The sequence below is a fragment of the Haplochromis burtoni genome, unplaced genomic scaffold, assembly GCF_018398535.1.
Source record: "Haplochromis burtoni strain Fernald_Lab_line unplaced genomic scaffold, NCSU_Asbu1 Contig_177, whole genome shotgun sequence".
Classification (NCBI taxonomy): Eukaryota; Metazoa; Chordata; class Actinopteri; order Cichliformes; family Cichlidae; genus Haplochromis; species Haplochromis burtoni.
Window position 1 is genome coordinate 592174 of NW_024582538.1, and position 22054 is coordinate 614227.

Genomic DNA, 22054 nt, shown 5'->3' on the forward strand with positions numbered 1-22054 from the left:
GGGGCTGTCTGTGCAGCATCCTTACTTTCAAGTAAGGGAATTGCTTTGTGACTATTCAGTGTGTCTCAGGCTAGAGTCTGATATGAAAACAAAGCAGATATTTATGATGAGCCGCACAGAGACTACCTACTTGAAATTTTAATAGATTTCATCTGCCATCTATTATAAAGGCTTCGTTCTTTTCTCTCCTGGGCTCTCTTGAGTCCTCTGATATGCCTTACTTAATCTTTACCCTTCCTAATTCCTCTAGAGGCATATTATATATGTGGTTCCATTGTGACTAATTACTTTAGAGTTGCAACCACCACAAAGTGCTTCAAGCTCTGTTCCTTTATTTTCTGTGTTTATGGTTCCCTTATCAAATGCATTACATTTGAAAATTATTGCTTTCTTTTTCTGCCTCTAGAGTCGGTGATGTTAATGATTAATCAATTTTAACCCTGAACAGATCATTACTGCAGGCACAGCGCAGGGGGTTTTCCATAGAAAATATTGTTGCAGTCATATTGTTGGAGAGCTGAGGTTTTGCAGCTCTTCACCTTATTATTATGGCGGTTTTGTCATTGAGGAAAAGATTAAGACTTTTTATTGGGAGGCTTTTAATGATTAATGGATTTTTGCTTGTTACCGTGGATAGTAATTGCTTAATAGAACTTGCATGTTTGTAAAATTTTAATCAAACATTTTCATCGTCCACACTGATCATTCAGTCAGCATACATGCAGGGAGTGGAATTGGTCTTCTCTCATTCATGGCAGCAGTTGTCAGTGTGCTGTCCAGATGTGCTCTTTGCCCGAGGCATTGTAGCCATCTGTCGGATGAGACCAAATCGCTGTCCCCGTCTGTCAAACAGGCAGATATGTATGGATATATCTGTGTGTGTGTGTTTTTGTGTTCTACAGCTTACACATGTTCATGCAAGCTGCTTCCATTTCCTTCTTGACTGGTTTTGAGAATAGGAAGTGGCACGTGCATTGTTGAAGTCCTCAGGTCTGGTTTCTACATTGGCACATTTCTTAACATGTAGCTGAGAGGCGCAGGCGGCATAGGGCCACTCACTGTTGGTGTGTAGGCGGCTGAGGACAGCGGGAGGAAGAGTCTGAGAAGTGGTGGAATATAAAATAAATTTGATTGTAGAAGAGGGAGAAATTAGTTATGAGTTGGGGAGGGGACAATGAATATTTTGTTTTAGAAAAGCTCCATGTACATCCAAGAGTTCAGGGTGTGTTGGTTTTATCTTCCCCCATCTAACTCTGCCCTTCTCTACTTCGGTTTCTTTGAGGTCCTATTGCTCACTTTATTGCTTTAGTGTACACTGTCATAAGCTGTTTTATTACTTACTTTCTGTTTCTGCTGTTTCGTGTGATGTACTATATGTTTAGATATTAGTAAGGAAATTGTGAGAATTCACACGTCTTGTGCTATTTGTGCATCTGTATATCTCAGACTGTGGAAAGCGAGGAAAAATAAATTGTTAGAAGTCTCAAGTGAGTCAAAGTGCAGACAAGGCTGCAGCCAGTATTTATCAGCACCAAGCAAATATAATGAAAAAATGGCATAGTGTGCTAAACAGTATTAAGTCTCAGTTGCTCTAAGTGGATATTGATTTGAAGCCTTATGACATCCAATGTTTGCCTCTATTATCTTGAGGGTTGAAATAGATTTCCATGGATCAGCCAGTCACCAAGGGGTCACATATTGATTTATTCATCAGCTCAGTTCTGACTTGGGGACAGGATTGACCATAGGGCCATTGTAAATTCAGTGGAAAAATAAGCCAGACTTAATGTATATGTATTCTTTTGCTCTAGTTATTTTGCGGCAGCTATGGTTGTTTTTTCTTTTCTTTTTGTGTGCCTAAGGGTTTAATACAAATTGTCAAGATGGTTAGAAAACAGTCTTATTACACAACAACAATATGTTTTAAATATTTTTAACAGTTTGTAAAAGCTGCTTAAAACCTCCAGGAAACATACAGCTTCAGTAGTGTTCACAATATCATAAGCACGCACAGTATGCAGTTAAAAGCAATGCAGCACAAAATGACTGCAAGAAAAACTGCCTTTATGAAACTTTAATTGGAATATATTATATCAAAGTGGTGTTTGAAGTGCAGGCATAATAATCCATAGTGTGGGTTATTGTAACTCTGGTGTCAGCCAGGAAGATAGAAAATCTAAATGCAAGTGTTAAAAAAATCTTCTATTCATATCATGTCCAAATATACTAGAAAATTTGATTTATTTGTATTTATTTTCCATGTAAACCACATCAGAATTTCTTTTCACTTTTTCACTCTAATAACAAAAATCCAAAGTGAGTACACCCCCTCATATCCGGTCGTTAAGTGATGACGTGACGAATCCTACTTCCGGTCCTAAAGTAGTCTGCTATGTAGTCTAATATGGCTTTTGTGTTGTTAACATGTTTAATGTTTTGTATTTTCTTCTATTTAATCTCAAAAAGCTCCTAAAACAGTCAGGGATCACTGTTGACCTCCCTCGGCTTTTATTACCGCTAATCATTTATTTAAGCTCAGTTTTTAAAACCAGCCCATGCAGCAGTATATGAATGACTAACCTCGTATTGTGGATGGATTATCTCAGTTGTTCTCCTGGCTGAAGTTTGGTCCTTTTACATCACCCTGCCATGCGATTACATTTGTTCCTGACCACCGAGAACACTCACGTTAACTTTTATCAAGTGGAAAAAAAGTTAGCTTGTTTATATTATGCTAACATAGCTGTGTTGCTAGCGGTCACGTAGCACATCATTATATACCAGCTAGCCAAACTTCAGTAACCCTACAAACGTCACTGCTGTTTAGTTTTTTATCTTCATTTATGTTGGAAGTGATAACAGAGCTGTACGTTTTAATTTGTTTCCAAAACCCCGCAGTCAGGACATGCTATATTGTATTTAGATAGAAGCTAGCGAGCTAACTTTCTGCTAACTTCTAACTCAGTTAAATGTCATAAATTCCGTTTTCATGGATGCCTGGATGTTAAACTCAATTGTTACACCTGGTAGAGCAGAACGCTGATCATTTTATTAAAGATGAAAGACTTTAGACAGTTTTTCAACTCTCAGTAATGCCATAGTGATCGTTTGATATATGGACCTGCAGCAGAGTTTAGGCCCAGACACGGCTAGTGACGTCAGATTTAACGACCGGATTGTACTGACCAAAATGTCCCTCAGACATAATTTTCATCTAAGAGCAGTTGATGGATTTCCTCCCAGCCCAGTTTTTGTGTTCAGTGCTTAGTAAGGAAAGTTTAGGGGACTTGGTTGTACAATAAGAAGGTAAAAGGGAGTTCAATATTGTCTGTTTTGACTCTTCAGTGCCTGTTGTCTGTTGAGATTTACCTTTTGTCATGTTTTTGCTGGAGAAAGGCTATGGCCTCCCAAGTAAGTTGTCATGCTGAGTGAAAGGAGGTGGTGCAGTGTGAGTAACTTGTGTGAGCTATAGCACTGATTGCAGTGGTCGCGTCTTAAACATCAACAGCGGGCCTGTGTTCTCAGCTAGCAGGGACCCACACTGCTGTCTTTGTCCTGCTCCCAGTCCCACCAGGATAGATCACACTTGCTCCAAACACATGCACATCTATTCAAATACATAGCATAAAAACTTTAATGCCATGGGAGGTAGGTCTTTGAAACTAGTTTTATTTTCAACGCGATTCATTTCTAGCATTAAAATAGTGCTGATGACACAGTGCATAAAAGTTCATCATATCAGGCAGTTGAATCTTAAAACAACAGCAGGAAGAACCTTTCATTTTCTTTCTTGTGTTGTCTAGACTTGTCTGTTTCTTCTTGCTTCACCCAAACAACAAAACTGTAGAGATGGTGTGGGCATGCCGGGAATTCTCACAGAAGCATTAGAGTCATTCCTCTCGTCATGTTTCATTGCTGGTCAAATGTGGGGGTGGATAGAGCTTTGATTTTTGTTGTTGTTTTTTCCCCTCTAAGACCCTGTCTCTGCATAAGAAAACTAAAATCTTGTCAACCCATAGGTTCCTAGGTTAAGAAGAGAGGAAAAAATGAGCTAATGGATCTGTTTTTGAGGCTTAATCTGCAAATTAGCCCTCAGGAAATCTCTGTAGCTTGGAGCTAATGACTGCTAATAAGCCAATCTATTACTGCAACCCAACTCAACTCTTTGGGCAGTGGCAGGTGGTGGTGGTGCTGCTGTGTGCATTTGAACCATCACATTCTCCCTGCCGAGACAAATGTGGCTCTAATAGACTTAAAGGCTATACATACAATGACTGTCCCTCAAGGGAGTCTGTGTTAGTGAGGTGAAGTTCTGCAGAGATAATTAGTGTTTCCCCTTCATGCTTTGGGGATTACTGTCTGTGTGGTTAATTTAACACCTACAAGTATCCAAACATTAAACCATCTGTTGGCACACAGGGAGCAGATAGGTTTCCCTTAGGATAATAGAGGTAATTGCATTTCATTCCAATATGACATAAAGCAGCTACCAGCTCATCTGCAAAAAAGGGTAGATACCCAATTACAGGCAAACTCATTTAGGTTTTAACTGAGTAGAAAACACAAACCAAATGGGTCCCTATACATGATATGGTTTTTTCTTAATCTCTATCTGCTCTTTAACAGTTAAATTAATGAAACTCACTGGGTGGCCTGGAGCAACCACACGCACAAATGGATTGTTTTTGATGTCTTACATAACCCGGTGGAATTGATGCATTCTCTCCATTTCTGCGATTAGAAGTTCTTCTCTCTGTGGCGACCTGGGACTCGATTGAAGTTTTTTTCTTTTTGTGCTGATGTAATGTGTGAAGGGAATACGTCCAAAAAGTACCGCAGTCATTTGGGATCATTTCCCTTTAACACAAATGTATTAATGACAGCCCACCCCATCCCCAAATCTGGAAATTCAGTCAGTCTCCGAAGGGCTTGTTAGATGACGGTGTGTTGATGTCTCAACACTTTGGCTGGTCGTGCAGCTCTCGATATTTGTAATCTGGTTCGTTGTGCTACTTCTGCTGCTGCTGGGTTGAAGACATGAGTGTACGATTCAGTTTTTACCACCATTTTGAAAAAATGTTGGTACAGAAGCTCAAAGATTCACAGATTATATACAGGGAGTTGTATGGGTCAGGCCTCAGCTTCATCCAGCTGCAGCTGGACCCCAGTTAATCCTGTGGGCTTCCTGGCACCTTGTACTATCTCTGTGTTGGTTCTGCCAGTCACATGGTAACCCATCAGTAATCAGACAATTTCCTGAGTCTTGCTGGGAGATTTACAAATTCCCTGCTGCTTTTCCTAGTACTACACATCTTCATGCTAATAAGCCCTACTTCAGCAACACTTGTGCAAGCAAGATGAGCTACGCATGTATGCACACTAACATTCTTCATCTTTTATATTGTGTGTATGTTTGTGTGTGTTTTTAACATACTTATGTGAGAGTAAGCTAAACACTAAAGCTGACTGATCTTGTTCAAATGAAACTGGACATTGGGCACTGGCAGTCCTGTTTCCCCCTCTGTGTTGTTTTTCTCCTCATTTTCTGCCATGAGTCAGACACAACCACAACTGTCGTGCACATTGCCCAGTTGCTAGGCAGTGGACAGTATTTATTTTCCCCCTATTTTCCACTTTTCTTCGTCTGCTGCTTTTCCACCAGCAGTGTGATCCCTTGCTGTATTTTCTTCATATAATTAAAGTATATGCATCAATTTGTTTGTAGTTTCATGTCCTTGCGTATACTGAAAATATATATTTTTTTAAAGAAGGGGCTAAGTCTAGCATGTGGGGCAGTTGGATTGTCTGACATTTTGTGTATTCAGTCACAAGTTATAGGTAACTGTGGAGGGACTCTATTCAGCACTGACTCATGAAATGTTTCCAAGCACTAGTATTGAAATGGCATGTAGGAATGACTTGTCTCTGTGTTTATGGATCTGCAGTCTTCTGGACTTGTGTAGTTCAAAATGAGATATGGTGATCAAAGTATGCTGTGAGAAAATAACAGGATTAGTAGTATCAGTGCAATTATCACAGAAAGTATTTGTATTATACAATATCAAAAGCTTCTAGTCATTTGTTAATCAAAGCAGCAGTGGCATCAAGGTATGTGCCAGACATCATTACTCATTTCTGTTAGCAGTTTTAGCTTCACAGGTCAAACTCCAAAGTGCTTGTTTACTACTTTCAGAAGAATCTGTGTGTAGGTGTGGTAAGAGAAAGGCTAGCTATCTCAGCTCTGGTCAGTCAGATTTATAAACTCTGTGTTTTTTCCCAAGAGGGCCCTGTTATTGCTATATAGTTAAAATAACTACTAGGGATGGGTATCGTTTAGGTTTTATCCGATACTGGTGCCAAACCGGTACTTTTGAAACTGTGCCAGTGCTTAAACGGTGCTCAAACCGGTGCTTAAAGAATGGAGAACACAAAATTGGTCCAAAAACCTCTCATGTTCAGCTGTTTCTTTTGTAAAAAAAATAACACTGTTAGCCTTTTCTGCAGCTATGGGGCATATATGGTATCACTCTTGGCTGGAAACAGTGCTTAATCAATGGAAAAAACACAAACTTTGTCCAAAAACCTCTCATGTTTAGCTGTTTTCCACTTTTTCTTTGGTCATTTTAGCCTTTTAGGCCAGGGTGAAGGGAGCATCTGCCATCAAACAAGAAGACAGCCGCATGTAACTACGACAGTGTTTGCTAGTTCACCTTACATGCATTAATGTAATAACGTGGTTAGCCTACTCAATGTAAATTACACACGAACAACATTAAGCTACTCGCGCAGAGAAGAACGGCTGCTTCTGTATCATCATCCGTCATCATTTCTGCTACACTGGCAGGGCTAGGGGCCAGGACTCTCCTCTTCGGGTTTTTGGGGGATGTTGCTAACTCTGGGTCCGATAACAGGCAACCCACCCGCAGTAAATGTGCACGGTGTGAGGTCTCGCAACAAGCTATCAAATACGGCGCATTTCTCGGCTTTTAAAAAAAACGCTCTGCGTCTCCAGGTGTTTCATCAGATTCGAGGTGTTACCTCCTTTGACAGTATCACAGTATCAGCTTAAAGCACTTGTTGCAGGCTGCTGAGTTTGCATATTTTGCTGTGAAGTACAGCCAGACTTTTGAACGCTTCGCCTTGGGCATTTTTAATCTGTAGCTCTGCTCTAAAAGAACGTACATACCTGGACCCGCCTACTATCCTTGGAAACGTAAAATGATTGGCTAGAATCTAAAGTGTATCACAGCTCAGGAAAAAAAAGCACTGAAAAAAAAGCACCGAAATAAAGCACCGAAATGTGCGCTGCTTTTCGGTCTGGTTACTACCGTTTATGTCAGAACCGGTGCCATCATGGCACCGGATACCGGTACCCATCCCTATTAACTACTAGGGCTGGGCGATATGGCCTAAAATCCATATCGCGGTATAATTTGAAGCACGTGCGGTAACGATATATATCGCGATATATTCTTTTCTTATGTATAAGTGTTTTCCACACTATAAGGCACACTTAAAATCCTTTAATTTTCTCAAAAATCGAGATTGTGCCTTATGTATGAATTCTTTTTGTGCTTAAGGACCTCGAACCGATTTTGGCGTGCAGAAATCTGTTAAAAAATGTTTTAGTACAACTTTGGTAAGCGGCACTGCTTGATGGATTGTCAGAGCATTACGGCTGCCGCAGTGAGGAGCTTCGCGGAGTAATCTGGGTCCAAAACTCCAAAAGAACACAGAGTTAAAAACAGTCTAAATTCTTTCATCTTTAATAAAATCATCAGCGTTGCTGCTTTACCAGGTGTAACAATTAAGTTTAACATCCATGAAAACAGAATTGATTAAATTTAACGGAGTTAGAAGTTAACAGGAAGTTCCACCTAAACATTTCATACCATGTTCTGACTGAGAGATTTTTGAAACAAATTAAAACGTACAGCTCTGCTATCACTTCCAACATAAATGAAGACAAAAAACTAAACAGCAGTGCCGTTTGTAGGGTTACTGAAGTTGGACTACCTGTTATATAATGTTGTGCTACGTGATTGCTAGCGACACAGCTATGTTAGCATAACATTAGCACAGTGAAGCTGGAGGATGAACGCCAACTTTTTTTCCACTCGATAAAAGTTAACGTGAGGGATTCTGGTGGTTAGAGACAAATGCAATCACATAGCAGGATGCTATACACGGGCCAAACTTCAGTCAGGAGAACAACTGAGATTATTCATCCACAATACGAGGTTAGTTATTAATATACTGCAACAACATGGGAATAGAACAGCTGTGAGAGAATTCAACATTAATGAATCAATGTTACGGAAGTGGAGGAAGCGCAGTTTTTGGCTTTCCCCATATTTCAAAAGTGCTTCATCTCTTTGCTATGACTGTCGGCTGGCATAATTTGCAGATGATAATGGTTGTAGCCACTGCGATGCTTTCGACCAAAACAGGCGCAGCTTGATGACATCATCAACATACGCTATCGCGATAGAGCGATATAGTCAAAATCTCTATTGTTGGCCAAATTTATATTGTTTCTATCGTATATCGTTTATATCGCCCAATCGCCCAGCCCTATTAACTACTACTAAATACTACTGCTGCAGCTTATACAACATAAATAAAACAAGAAAAGTCTATGACAGCAAATATGATTTATTCAAGGTTAAGTATTTGATCTGAACTCTGAGAACAATAATCGATTACAATGTTGTGAACACCCCACATTTTTATTTATTCTACCTGCATCATTGTTATTTGAAATGCGGAATCAGTTTGTAATTTTTACTTTACACTCAAAGAGCCAGGGACAGTCCATCTTTCTTCCATTTCTTCATAATGTGCTGCAGAGACTGTGTTGCCTCATGAATACTCCATCATGGTGTGAATTGCAAGTTGCCTCATAACCATGAGGATAACGTAAATTTGAGAATGTCGCAATATCCTGCTGAACAACAGCACAATTTCACCTTTTGTCCACTCAGACATTGCTGTGGTTTTTGGTCATATATTTAATCATAGTACACACCGCACACAAAGCGACTTTAGTTAATCTAAATCTTTGGATGTTTGTGTAAGCTGTTTTTATTGAAAGGCGAACTGCATGTGATCTATTAGTGTCTTCACTTGTATACCATGGAGGAGTAGGAGCTGACAGCTGTCTGTGGAAAGTATCTTGGCCCATTCCTACCCTGGGGCTTGATTGTGCGTGCTGCATGCTGCGTAGCAGTGTATTTTGAGGGTCATCCCATAAAGACTTTACCCCAGGCGAGTACGAGCAGAGAGTGCATTGACAGGCACCCCTGGGTGTACGTCTGCGTGTAGTGTTAGATTCCTTGTGGCAGATGAGCTCTCTCTGGTTCCCCCAGGCTGTTAGAATAAACATAGTAGAGGATAAGAAAAGCCTATATCCTGTCAGTACAAGACATTTCCATTAAAATGTTAACTACGATAAAAGTAGTTTCTTGAGAGTGGCTGTGACTTGTCTGCTGTGAAATTAACATATCCCTGCATTGCCTTTTGAATTCAGACTGTAGAACTGACTTATGCAGGGGATAAGACGAGGGTCCAGATGTGAGCCAGCCTTACTGGCTGCCTGTTTACATTTCTCAGCTAACAGGAGCATATTTTTAACCTCTGCCTGTTTTTGTTCTCTCTGCAGGTGCTGGGGAGTCGGGGAAGAGCACCATTGTGAAGCAGATGAAGTGAGTGACTGCTCATTGTTTTGCTTTTCCTCCCATCATGAATGCCAATTCAGTATATGTTTTAAGCATAAGTGATTCTATATGGAATGTATAAATGTGCCATTGGTGTTGTTTAACTATTCATTTTAAGTACATCTTGAGCCACCTGTTTTTCTTTTGTTTTGTGCGAACAAATTAGTGAGAGAGCTATAATCTTGGAAAAAAAACATCACATATTTCTTTTATGCATTTTAATAATGGAGCCTTTAATAATGGCTTAAGGCTCCATTATTAAAAGATAAATAAGACAAATTTTTGCTTTGTGCCACTATAAAACAGTAATATTTGGTGTGTGTGGTTCAATAACAATAAAAGTACATTTAAAGCAGAAATTATAAGGAACTATATACTGTAGCTAATATACACAGAATATTTATATATTTATCACAAGTGTTAATTTTATTTGTCAAAAGTGATGATTTTATATTGTGCAGGCCAGATGGTTGCTTCATAACCTGAAACTGTCAGACAGACTGATAAGGATACAAGGATTTTTTTAGAGGTTCTGTAGAAATATTTACACCAGATGTAGTAATTGTATGAGAAGCTCGTCATACAAGCACTAATATGGTTTCTCTTGTGTATTTATAGGCTTTGATTACTCTGTACTCATAAATGAAACTGCTGGTCTCTCGCCTGATTCTCACTCTCATCGGTCTCTGAAACACTCTTTACTCGCTCTTACACTGATATCGAACATTTATTTCCGGTGCACGAATGCATAAAATACGCATCAGGTCATACACATTGTGTAGATTTTCTTCACTTGCTGCAGCTTACTAAGCACTCATATAGTTCTTGAAAACCTGCTCACAGGCACATTAATATGCTTGATGTGGGTTGTTTTTTTTTTCTTGGTTTTTTTTTCGATGCATCATTAGCATTAATCCCAGAGTAACTACAAAAAAGAGAGAAAGAGATTCAGCATTTTTGTCTTCCTTCATCAGAGTACAAAATAAATTTAATATTTGGTGTGTGGAATTTTTCCATTACTAATAATGATGAAAAGGAGAATTTTTGTTGTAAAAAAGGTGTGAGACTCCCAGGGGGCCTGCAGCATTACTGAGGGGGTTTCTTTTAATCTAGTTTTGAAAATATTAAAGTACTATAAATAAATTCTACTGGTAAACATCCAGGTTGTGACAACTTGAGCTTGCCAAAAAATTTGACATTTCCAGGAAATGACAAAATGAGTGGATTACAATTTTTTTGAGTTCTCTAAAAAATTCCCTCCGGTCCACAGGGCATACAGGCCCATTATACCCACCGGTGTCCCCCTCACAGAAGTTGGGGCAGCCCAAAAGTGACGCCACATCCGCTGGTGAAAGTCAGAGAAAAAACTTAGGAAGAAAAAACAATAAACTTGTTCAAAGAATATTGTAGCAAGTAGCCACGCCCTCAGTGCTGCTACAGATGGTGACGAGGCTGTGGGGATGTCACTCTTTTGTACATTACACCACAGACCAATACAACAACCATTATAGGCCTTGAAACCAGCAGTCATAAAATGGTTAAATGAGGAAAAAAATCAACAAGATTGATATAGTTAAGAAAAACTAAACTAAACACTAAAACTACATGTGACAAAACATTTTAGTTAACAGAAATAAAAATAAAAACTGGTCTTTTGAAAAGAATTAAACTGAAAGTATTTTGTGAACTTGGGAAGTTAACTGATATAAAATAAACACAATGATGCTGCCTGATGAGGCACTGATGAGTGTGTCTACAACACTGAGTCTGCTGCATTCATGATGTTTTGTGTTTTTCCTGTAAAATGTGTTGACTTTTCCCAAATCTAGCCTTTGACACATACCCTCCATACAGTAATAAAAGAAAACAAAGTAATAGTTAAAAAGACTGAAACTAACACTTTAACTAATAAAAACTAAATTTAAACTAAGCATATTCCAACAATAAAAACTAAATTAAAATAAGAAAATCCACTCACTCTTCTAATACTCTTGGTGTTTATAACCTTTCCAGAAATCAAACATGTTGTTGCATTTTGATGGATGATGTGCGAGTACTTTCTGTGTTGACATATAAATAAAATCTTGAGGTTTTGCAGACATGTGACCGGTAACCACGTGACGTTAACTTGTCTGTAATTTTGGATGTGTGACAATTCGATGACTAAGCTCCCAGTCATATGCCCTAGAGAATGGTCAACCATCGCCACTCATAAGGGAAAACTGAGTATTCCCTGATTGGTTGAGAGTCAGTCATCTGACTGCCACTGGTTTTTAGGGGAAAATGTGTATTTCCCAATCAGCTGAGGGGGAAAAAAACACCTTGTGATTGCTTTGGTCACTAATACAGTCCCAATCAAAAGTTTTAAGACCAATTAAAAAATGGCAAAAAAAATCATATTTTTCTTGGTTGGACCTTACCAAGGTTCAAATCAGACCTTCATGTTGAAGGTCTGATTTGAAGAAATGGCAGTGACCTCCCAGATCCAGCTGAGTCAGCAGTAGGAAAAATCTGCTTTTCACAGGAACTTGGTAACAGCAATAAGAGAATACGTAGTTTATTCCAAGAAGATATGGTCTCTCTCCCATATATAATATCTTACTGGAACCGATATGTTCCAGATATCAACTGGAAGACAGTCTGGATGATCCCCCATAAATATTTGATTGTAAATAAGGTGAAGGAAGTTTCATTTAAAATTCTACATAAATGTTATCCAGCCAGTCACTACATGGTAAAATTTAAAAGAGACATAAAGACTAATTGTACTTTCTGTGGGGATCACCCAGAAACGGTGACATCTTTTTTGGTACTGTTCTTCTACACAGAGATGTGGAAGGAATTTAGCAGGTTTGTTATTGTCCATATTTTAAGGGAGTTTTCTTTACGACGGGAAAATGTTTTATTCTGTTTAAGTTCCCCAAGAAGAATGATAAATGTTTTTTTTTTATAATAAATTTGTTAATACTTTAAATTTTTTATCCATAAATGTAAGTTTAAGGATGTGGAATTGTACATACAATCAATATCAGACTCCACCAGCAAAAAGGCTCTCAAAACAATATAGATGTGAATTTTTGCGTGTATTCATATAATTATTACTTTTTTCTTTTTACCCCTGGTTTTGTGTGTTCATGTTCTGTTCTTCTGTATACTTCATCTGTCCGTGTGTTGTAAACTCATTATTTGTTAAATAAAGTTCTTTAAAGAAAAAAAGAAAAAAAAAGCCAAGAAATGGCAGTGAGACAAAACTTTTTTTTTGAGCATGCAATTTATTGGAAACAACACTTAAACTGAAACAGACTGCTTTACAGCTGATCGAACGTTTAGGACCACACCTCCAAAAAAAAACTGTAACACCAGTCGTCACCACACAGACGAGGGCCCTAAGTCATGAGGGATGCTCTCTGCAACATTTGGACATAGCCAGCGGGGTTTTGACGCCTCTGCACCTCCTGAAGCTCCATTGTTCCACCGAAGGAAAAAGCGGCCCCTTATGGCGCCCCTTCCACTGTGGCGCCTAGAAATCATCTCAGGTGGGATCTGTTTGTCATGCCAGTAACGTTGGAAACCATCAGGACCATCAAGGTGAAATTTTTTTTCTCATCAAAGAATAAAATTTTCTTCCACCTTTCAATGTCCCATGTTTGGTGCTCTCCTGCAAAGTCCAAACGGTCAGTTCTGTGGCATTCAAGGAGACGAGGTCTTTGAAGATGTTTTTGTTTTTGAAGCCCTTCAGTCTCAGATGCTGTCTGATGCAGTCGGCACCAGTAAGGGTCAAGGATTTGACAGACACCCAATTGGATCCTCCAGCTCAGTGCTGGTGAAATTGTTTTAGGTCTTCCCCTTGAGATTTTTATTCCATAACCCTCAGGATCATTTAAGAAATTCCAAATGACTGTGTTACTACGTCCCACCTCAACAGCGATGGTGCGTTTAAAGAGACCCTGCTTATGCATTTCAACAACCCGACCACGTTCAAAAAAGAACAGTTTTTTGCCTTCGCCATCAGAACATCATGACAGTGTGACTACCTGACAGAAAATGACAATGAATCCACATTTTTGCACAGATTTGGTCTTTTAAAGGCATGTGGTCCTAAACGTTGATCAGCTGTGAAACAGTGTTGTTTTCAATAAATTGCACGCACAAAAAAAGTTTTGTCCCACTCCCATTTCTTCTTGCTGCATGTTGAAGCTCTACTTGGAACCTTGTTAAGATCCAACCATGCAAAATATGATTTTATTTTTTTTTTTTTGTGGCATTTTTCAAGTGGTCTTAAACTTTTGATCCAGACTGTATGTTTGTGGACTTGGTGGAAGTGATGAGCTCGTCTAGAAACCGCTGTAGTGAATATGAAAAGTATAACGCAAAGTTGACATAGAGATCGATTGCCTTCAAATTAAAAGTTACATACTTTAAAACATAGTTGCTGCAGAACAGCTTTTGCTTTGACGACAAAGGTCTCCAAGTTGAACTACCGATCAGTTGGCAGTCAGTAGGAGGTTTTTGGTGTAGGACCTTCTTTGCAACTAATTTCACATAGCAAGAGCCAGAAAAGGTCAGGAATCACTTCCAACCAGCCAGGAATACATTTTTCCTTAGCAACTGGCAGTTGCTTCATGTCCATTATGGCGGAAAACTCCCAAGCAATGTGCGCCTGCCATCACATGAGAAACGTCATGTGATGTTTGAACAGTTTTGTGCCAAATATCAAGTTCCTGATTGTTCTTAGTTGTAAAGAGTTTAATGACAAGTTTATTTTTGCCTTACAAGACTGTCACTTGTAAGGACGTAATTCTCTAAAATCATTTAGTGTGAGAGGAAGCCACCCATGCGCTTTCAGTAATTTTGGCTGCGCCTCACATTGCTTCACAGTGGGCTCTCTTGCATTTTAATGAGGTCCTATTCAGCACATCACACAACCACTGAACATCCTGGCTCAGGCAGGCTGGGGAAGATAGTTCTGTTTGGTTTCCAGCCCAGAGGCTTCTGTCTTTTCAAACAAATGCTTTTTTCCCCTCTCTACAGTTGTATCTATACAACTCAAAAAGCAAGTAAATATTTGCTCTAGTCTCTTGTAACTGAATGATATAAAACACCTGAACGTTCCCAGTAGCTCAGACCAGCAGCATCACATGCAAATCTGTGTGTGTGTTTGTTGTTGTTGTTGTTTTTTAAATTAATCTCATGAAATATACTTTTCTTTTTAACAGGTTCTTTTTTTTTTTTTTAGGTGTCTGCTACAGTACTTTTCATTATTATTATTTTATAGCAGCATTCAGCTTTGTGAATAATTGCTAAGTTTAGTTTTTTAACATAAATTATGTATGGTTTGTTGCTTTATCTGAATCACCATCCTTCCCTCTTTTCTCCAGGATTATTCACGAGGATGGATACTCAGAAGATGAGTGTAGGCAGTACAGAGCGGTCGTCTACAGCAACACAATCCAGTCCATTATGGCTATCATCAAAGCCATGGCCAACCTCAAGGTTGACTATGAGGAGTCTGCCAGAGCGGTATGTCTTTAAAATACAGAACTTTTCACCCAGTGCCATCCTCTCCATGAGGGAGATATGAGTGAAATGATATTAGTGATGCAAAAATGTTAAGATTTTGCAGCTCTTTTCATAAGTCACCGGAAACTTCTGAGCTTTAGACTTTTAAACTTTGCTCAGTGCACCTGTTGTAATATAATTAATGTTAAATATACATTAAAATGCAGACAAAGGGTCGAAGTGCTCCAATGCTCCCACGTAATTTTAACTTTGCCATTCAAGGTTATACTAAACCTGCAGGATAGTATAGTGCAGTTAAGCTTTAGTGATATCATCTTGACTAATCACTACCAAAACTTTCCTCTCTGCCTTCTTCATAACCCCTCATATCTTGAGGATTTAAGGATTTGAGGCAGCAGAAATTATGCAGATCAAGAATTTCTCTTTAAGTGCTGTGTGATCTATTCTATTCATAAATGAACACTGGGCAGCAGATATTGAAGATGGAAGCCTGCAGTGTCAAAGTACCACCCATAAAAAGATCACAGAAATAAAGTCAGTCTTTACTCTAGAGAACATGAAACAAAATCATTTGTTCTACTGAGCTATAATTTCTCATGTGATTCTTGCCTCATATTCCACCCCATCTTAGATTCATGCAGGCTGTGAAACTTTGATTGTTTTGTAACTCGAATAATCCTTGATTTAGTTTTTTTAAACACATTTGATATGTTTTCCAAATTTCACCCTCCTGAGTGACCTTTATTTCAGTGTAGCTGTATAAACGTGTGTGCGTACGCCAGCCAATCCTGACACAACTGCCTGTTGTGTGTCAGGATTGGCTCTGCCAAGGTAGTAAGCGCTGCATGACGGGTTCTGCCGGACAGAGTATTAAAAAGTAATTTTTAAGTTAAGCATACCGCCATTGAGGTGAGCTGCAAAGACCTTTTTAGTACCCTGTGTCTTTCAATCATTTCAGTCAAGAAGAAACAAGCTGCTTTACTCTACACTTGTTGTGTACATGCGTCTTCATTGTTTACCAAATAAATGTGAATGCAAGGTACTGATATAGGATCAGTTACGGCACTTTCAGACATATACTCCTTTTATCAATCAGATTAATCTTAGTCACATTAACATTGAAGCATTCACAAGATTTAGAGTGCACAGAACTCTTTTGTATGTCTGTGTGTTGCTGAGCTCACTAAAAACATACCTGTTTTGAATCATCACTGAGGGATTTGAGTTTTCATAATCCAGAATATTGTTTACCTCCCGTAAACTTGACTGCGAGGGGTAAGGGTGAGCTGCAGGACACTGACACAGAGGACAGAGAGAGAATACAAGCATACACGTACTTTTACCATCACTTTGTGGGTATGCCTGGATGAAGCCGTGAGAATCATTAACCCGAGCCTGTTGATTGACTTGTTTGAAGGTCGTACAGTTACAGGAAATTCAAGTTACGTAATGTGGAAAGAAAAAGAAGTTGTCCGGTTATGAAACCAGAAGTGTGTAGGGTTTGTAGTTTGTGCTATTTTTAAATGATGCCGATCAAGATATCAGTCTTTAAAATGCAAAATTACCATAAGCACACACAGAATACCTGGAATAACAGCAGGTTTGTTTGTTTTTTCTGTGGCGGTGGCATATAACCAGTTACCAAATTTAATAACTGATTTTAATGAGAATATCAGTAACCCAGGGAATCTTGGCTGTACGCTTCAATAAACACAAGTTTCAATTTTCTCAATTGGTTTAAAAAATAATTCTGTGGTTCAGTGATTGATGGTTTTACTGTAATAATATTTTTTCTGATTTTGCCCTAACTAATGAAGTTAGTATCTTATGTCTTGTAATTATAAAATGTATTCTGAGCCAGGATTATTTTTCCATGCAAACTACAAATACAATGGAAGCTATGTGAAAGCAAAGTCCTGCAGTGTTAGACTTATCAGTCTGTTTCTTCATGAAGAAAAATAAGAATAAATGCATTTTTATATATTGATGTGTATGTTATGTTTTGGTTTGGTTTTTTTTGCACCAGGATGATGCTCGCCAACTTTTTGCGCTGTCAGGAGCGGCAGAAGAGCAGGGCACCCTGCCAGAGGACCTGTCCAACATCATCCAACGACTGTGGGCTGATGGCGGTGTCCAGAGCTGCTTCACACGGGCCCGAGAGTACCAGCTAAACGACTCTGCAGCCTAGTAAGTGCCTTAATAACCTGGGAGTGGAAAGAACAAGAAGACATTCGTGGGCGTATCTTGTACTGTAAGGCGTTTAAAAAAAAAAAACCAAAAAAACCCCATGTTTAATTAATTTATGAAACCATTCCCTTCCTCCAGATTTAGAGCTAACGTTTAAAACTACTGCTATAAGTAGGTTAATCCCCAATATCCAAACCTTTTGTTATTTTTGTTCTACTTGTATTTTTTTATTTATTTAATTTACTTTCCATTTGTTTTGCTTTTTTAGTTTGGCCTTTCTTGTTTTTAGATTCCTCTTTGTTATGTTTAATATTGTCCTATATTCTCTACTTCATCACATCAAACACTGACAAAGCTTGCGCAGGGAACAGTAATGGTTATTAATATTGAAGACATCAGTGTTTAATTTTATCAGTGGCTTTGCCTTATACGGACAACAGAGTCGAGCTCAGTCTCTCTGCAGGTCTTAATTAGCTCAATGACCCTTATCAGTTAAGTGCCCCATTTGTTGGCTGCATCGCTCTAATCTACTGGTGTAATAATGGGAAGAGAATGAGGTAAATGCGAGACGCTACCGGTGCGAGGTGGTTATCACGTCCACCCTCGGGAGTCTTGGGGAATAGAGAGCATTGTTAACCACTATATCCCTACAAGCTTCAGCAGCAATTAACAGCACTGCTTTCTGTTTAAATAGAAACCCTTCGATAATGACACTTTGATCGATGACACCTCCAGATTGTGCTGTGAGGTTTCAGTGTAGTGCTAAGTGCTTCCAGGTGATATTTAGCATCCAGGGAGAATAATATTGTTCTGTGTTTGTGTTGGCCTGTATAATCATAACATCTCAGTCTCGTGTTCACCGCCCTTGTTATAGCTGAGGGGACCCTGAAACATGCTGCTAACACGGCCTCACATTTAGCACCTCTGGGAGTGGACACTACAGTGTTTCATCATTGCTTTTATAGAGAGCAGAGTGAGTAGGTTGAGGACCAGATGAGTCTGGCACAAGACCATAATCCATATCTGAGCACCTGCTGAGAGGGAGAGAAAGAAAAGGAGGAGATAAAAGAGAAAGAAAATGGCACAGCGCACATTAACCGAGGCCTCTCTTCTATTACACCCTGGATCTGCTCTTCATCTTCTTCTTTTTGTCTTCATTTTTTAAAAAAAAGAGGCTTTACCCCTAAGTTTATTACTTTCTCTCATCCACGTCTATATACATAAGCTGGGTCAGTATTGGTCTATCACACATATTTTGCTCTTTGAGTAAAAGACGCTTGGTGTATTTTAGATGTTTTGTCAGTACATAGTTTTCTCAGCAGAACAGCTCCAGTTTCATTCTTTACAATATTCTGAACTGTCAATATCAGCTTCAAGAATCAAGTAACCGTGGTTGTCAATAAACTGGTTTTTCTTTGTGTTGTAATTGTTATGACTGCAGGAATATTTCTAGTCTGCCACTCTACAGATCTACTGTAGCCTTGTGCCAGGTGTCTTAAACTTCTGTGTAATAAACGTGACAATATAAAGCCACCAACATTCCAAAAAACAACTGCAGTTAAGAACCAAATTCTATGAATATACAGGATTTATAAACACAATGATCAAACCAAACACTCTTAAATCTGATGTATGAACACCAAAAGCAGCCTAAACCACTCTCTGGGCTGAGTGGGATTATGATTACACTGTCAGGCATGCTGAATGAGTAGTGGTATGAAAGCTCAAATATTTACACTTGGGTTGTGGTGTTGTTGGAGATTAAATTAAGTTCCAACACTTGCACAGTAACTCTTTTTTTATGCAGCTGAATACTGCATTAAAAGATGGACAGATTATATGTTCGCCCTGTAGCTCTTTCTGTGTAGTTTATGAGATAAGATGAGATAAACAAAAGACACTGTCCCTTTGTGCTCGTGTCTGTTTAAAGACTAAGATCTCAGTGTCTCAGCAGAATTTTGTATTTGAGCTGCTGATCATACAGCATTATTTTATGATTGCTAAATGTTTGATGAGAAAAAACTTGAGCTTTTACAAACCGCAGGTTGCGACGTTTGCGGCATTTTAAAGCAAGCTTCAAATATTATTTGTAAAACTTTTCAGTTGGTTTAGAGCAATTTTGTGTTACATTTAAGATGCTATTAATTGATCCCCATAGTGAAATTAATTGTCTGCAATTAAAATTCAAGTTAGGAAAAGCCCATTAAGTCCATCTTAAGTATTTGTGACTGTTTTTTTGTTTTTTTTTGTTTGTTCATTTTTAAATGCGATTGGGTAGATAGAAACTTAAAGGACAAGCAGTCTTGTGGTGTTCTCTGACAGGATGTCAACACATCTAATACGATCATAAATTCGTCTGTGTTTAGACAGCAATGTGCTGCCGGTGCTGTTACTGCCAGCATGAGACATGTCTCACGTCTGTCTCCAGGAACAGATGGGGCTTTGAACCAGAAAGAACATTCTCTCACATCTTACCTCAACAAAGTATCTCAAGATGAAACACCCTTTGTTAGGTTAGAGGAGGATGCTCTAAGGTTGATAAATAGCAATGTGTTTGTATCCTTCCATCAGCTACCTTAATGACCTGGAGAGGATAGCCAAGCCAGACTACATCCCCACACAACAAGATGTGCTGCGGACTCGAGTCAAGACCACAGGCATTGTGGAAACACATTTCACCTTCAAGGACCTGCACTTCAAGTAAGACTTCTTTTACTGTTTTTCTCAGCTCTTTAAGCTAATTTTATGAAACAAAATTCAAAATTTAAAAAAAGATACATTAGGCTGTAACCTGTAACTTTTTTTTGCTTTTCCCCCCAACTGTTTAAACATCAAAGGTGAATAATTGTTTAAGCATGCTAACTAAAAGACATGGATTTGATGAGTCAGGAATTTAACATTTATCTAATAATACAGTTAATCATAGAGCATGAGACGCATCACCTTTACATTTTACCCCTCAGCTATAAACGGATGATGGGGTTTGTCGTCAAACCGCTGGGCAGGCGGGCAGGTGGATATGCAAGTTTGCAAATGTGATAACTCAAAAAATGAGGCAATGTAGACGTTTGAAATTGATACCTTGGGTGCAGCTGCTGAAGGTCGGACGAGTTCGAATCCTGGTGACCTTGACATCGAGGTCAAGTTTTAAGACAATCTTGTAAATGCAGGATTTTTAAATTGATACCATAGGTGTGTGTGTATTAGTAGGCTGAGGGGTAGTGCTGCATTTTTGTGATTGCTCTGAGCATTCTTATTTACATATTGATAACATTAAATTATGAATGTGAACAAAAAATGACTGAACAAAAGCACTGCAGTCTAATCTGATCTTCCAGGCTTTATAATGTCACTTTAAGCTCTATTTAATATGCACATAAAAACGCCTTTCTCAGAAAATGATGCTTTACTGCTTTGACTACAAGTTGTCATCGAAAGGTTCTGTGTAGAGGTCCATAAAGTGTTGGATGCATGTCACACTGAAAATCTTGTGTTCCCGAGGACCATTTTCAGCTGCTATTTAATTATTTAGCTTTTTCAGTTGTTATAATGCAAATGAAGTAACTGTGAATGATTCCTCACTGATAAAGGCTTAAGTCAAGTAATGATGAGGTCATGTATATATGATGATATACATGACCTCAAAGAGTTTGGGCTCCACTACTTCTAGTAACTTTTTGAATATTGCCAAAGCAGCCAAGAAAGTGTGTTTATGGGCTTATGAATCATGCTTTTATATTTGCACTGTAACTGTTGTGGCTTCTTTGCAGCACACAATGTTTCTTCTTTACTGAAAGTCATAAAATTCTCAGAAAGGAAAACATTTATTTATTTTCCAGTTTGCAGAGCAGTTGCTCATTTGAACAATTGAGGCCATTATTATTAGTATTATTTTAACCTTTAACAGCTCATGCCATCCATTACTGTACTGTAATGTCACATTTCTACTTACCATTCATAGGGTAAAAAAAAAAGAGGGGAAAACCTTCAGTGATGAGCAAAGATCGATATCAGTGATTGCGAGTAACCTGTGGGAACGTGTGAGATTTTAGTGACTGAATGGTTGCCATTGCAGGATTATACACATCAGTGGAATAATTGCAGGAATGCAAACTGTTGCTGTTTTGGAAATTTGAACACTGATTTCTAGCCATGCTTCTCAGAAATGTTTTTGTTTGTCATTATTGCTAGTGGTGTTACCCCCATTGCTATAACCACACACACATTATACTTCATATCTGATGCGCACAGTAGTCAAACAACAGGGGAAAGTATTTGTAAAATATTCAACACCTCTTCACTCAGAGTTTACTGAAAATAAGCGTGTCAGTGTGTGGCTCCCATGTGGAAGGCGTCACATCGTGTCTCGATATATAAAGTAATCCTTTGTAAAGGACATTAACCAAATCCATGCAGACGTGTTTACCTAATCCAGTCTCTTTCGTGCTGGAGTGTATGATATATATGACTTATGTGAGCAGTGCTGTGGATGAGCACACTGGTGGGGTAAACGGTGTAAAGTGTGTCACTGTTCTAAAGATCCCTGCTTCAGTCGGCACAAAGCTGGCCGTTTTGGGAGAGCCAAAGTGCTGCGTAGTGAATCAAATTCTGCTCAGCAGGAAGAATACTGT

General features: G+C 38.8%; 1 protein-coding gene across 1 annotated transcript in view; it reads left to right on the top strand.

Moving 5' to 3' along the window:
• LOC102313108 (guanine nucleotide-binding protein G(i) subunit alpha-2) overlaps window positions 1-22054 on the top strand; it is a 63584-nt gene that overhangs the window by 38568 nt on the left and 2962 nt on the right. Inside the window, exons 2-5 of the mRNA XM_005941106.2 lie at window positions 9662-9704; window positions 15095-15236; window positions 17263-17423; window positions 19995-20123. Of these exons, the coding sequence (XP_005941168.1) occupies window positions 9662-9704; window positions 15095-15236; window positions 17263-17423; window positions 19995-20123 (475 nt within the window). The remainder of the gene's footprint in view (window positions 1-9661; window positions 9705-15094; window positions 15237-17262; window positions 17424-19994; window positions 20124-22054) is intronic.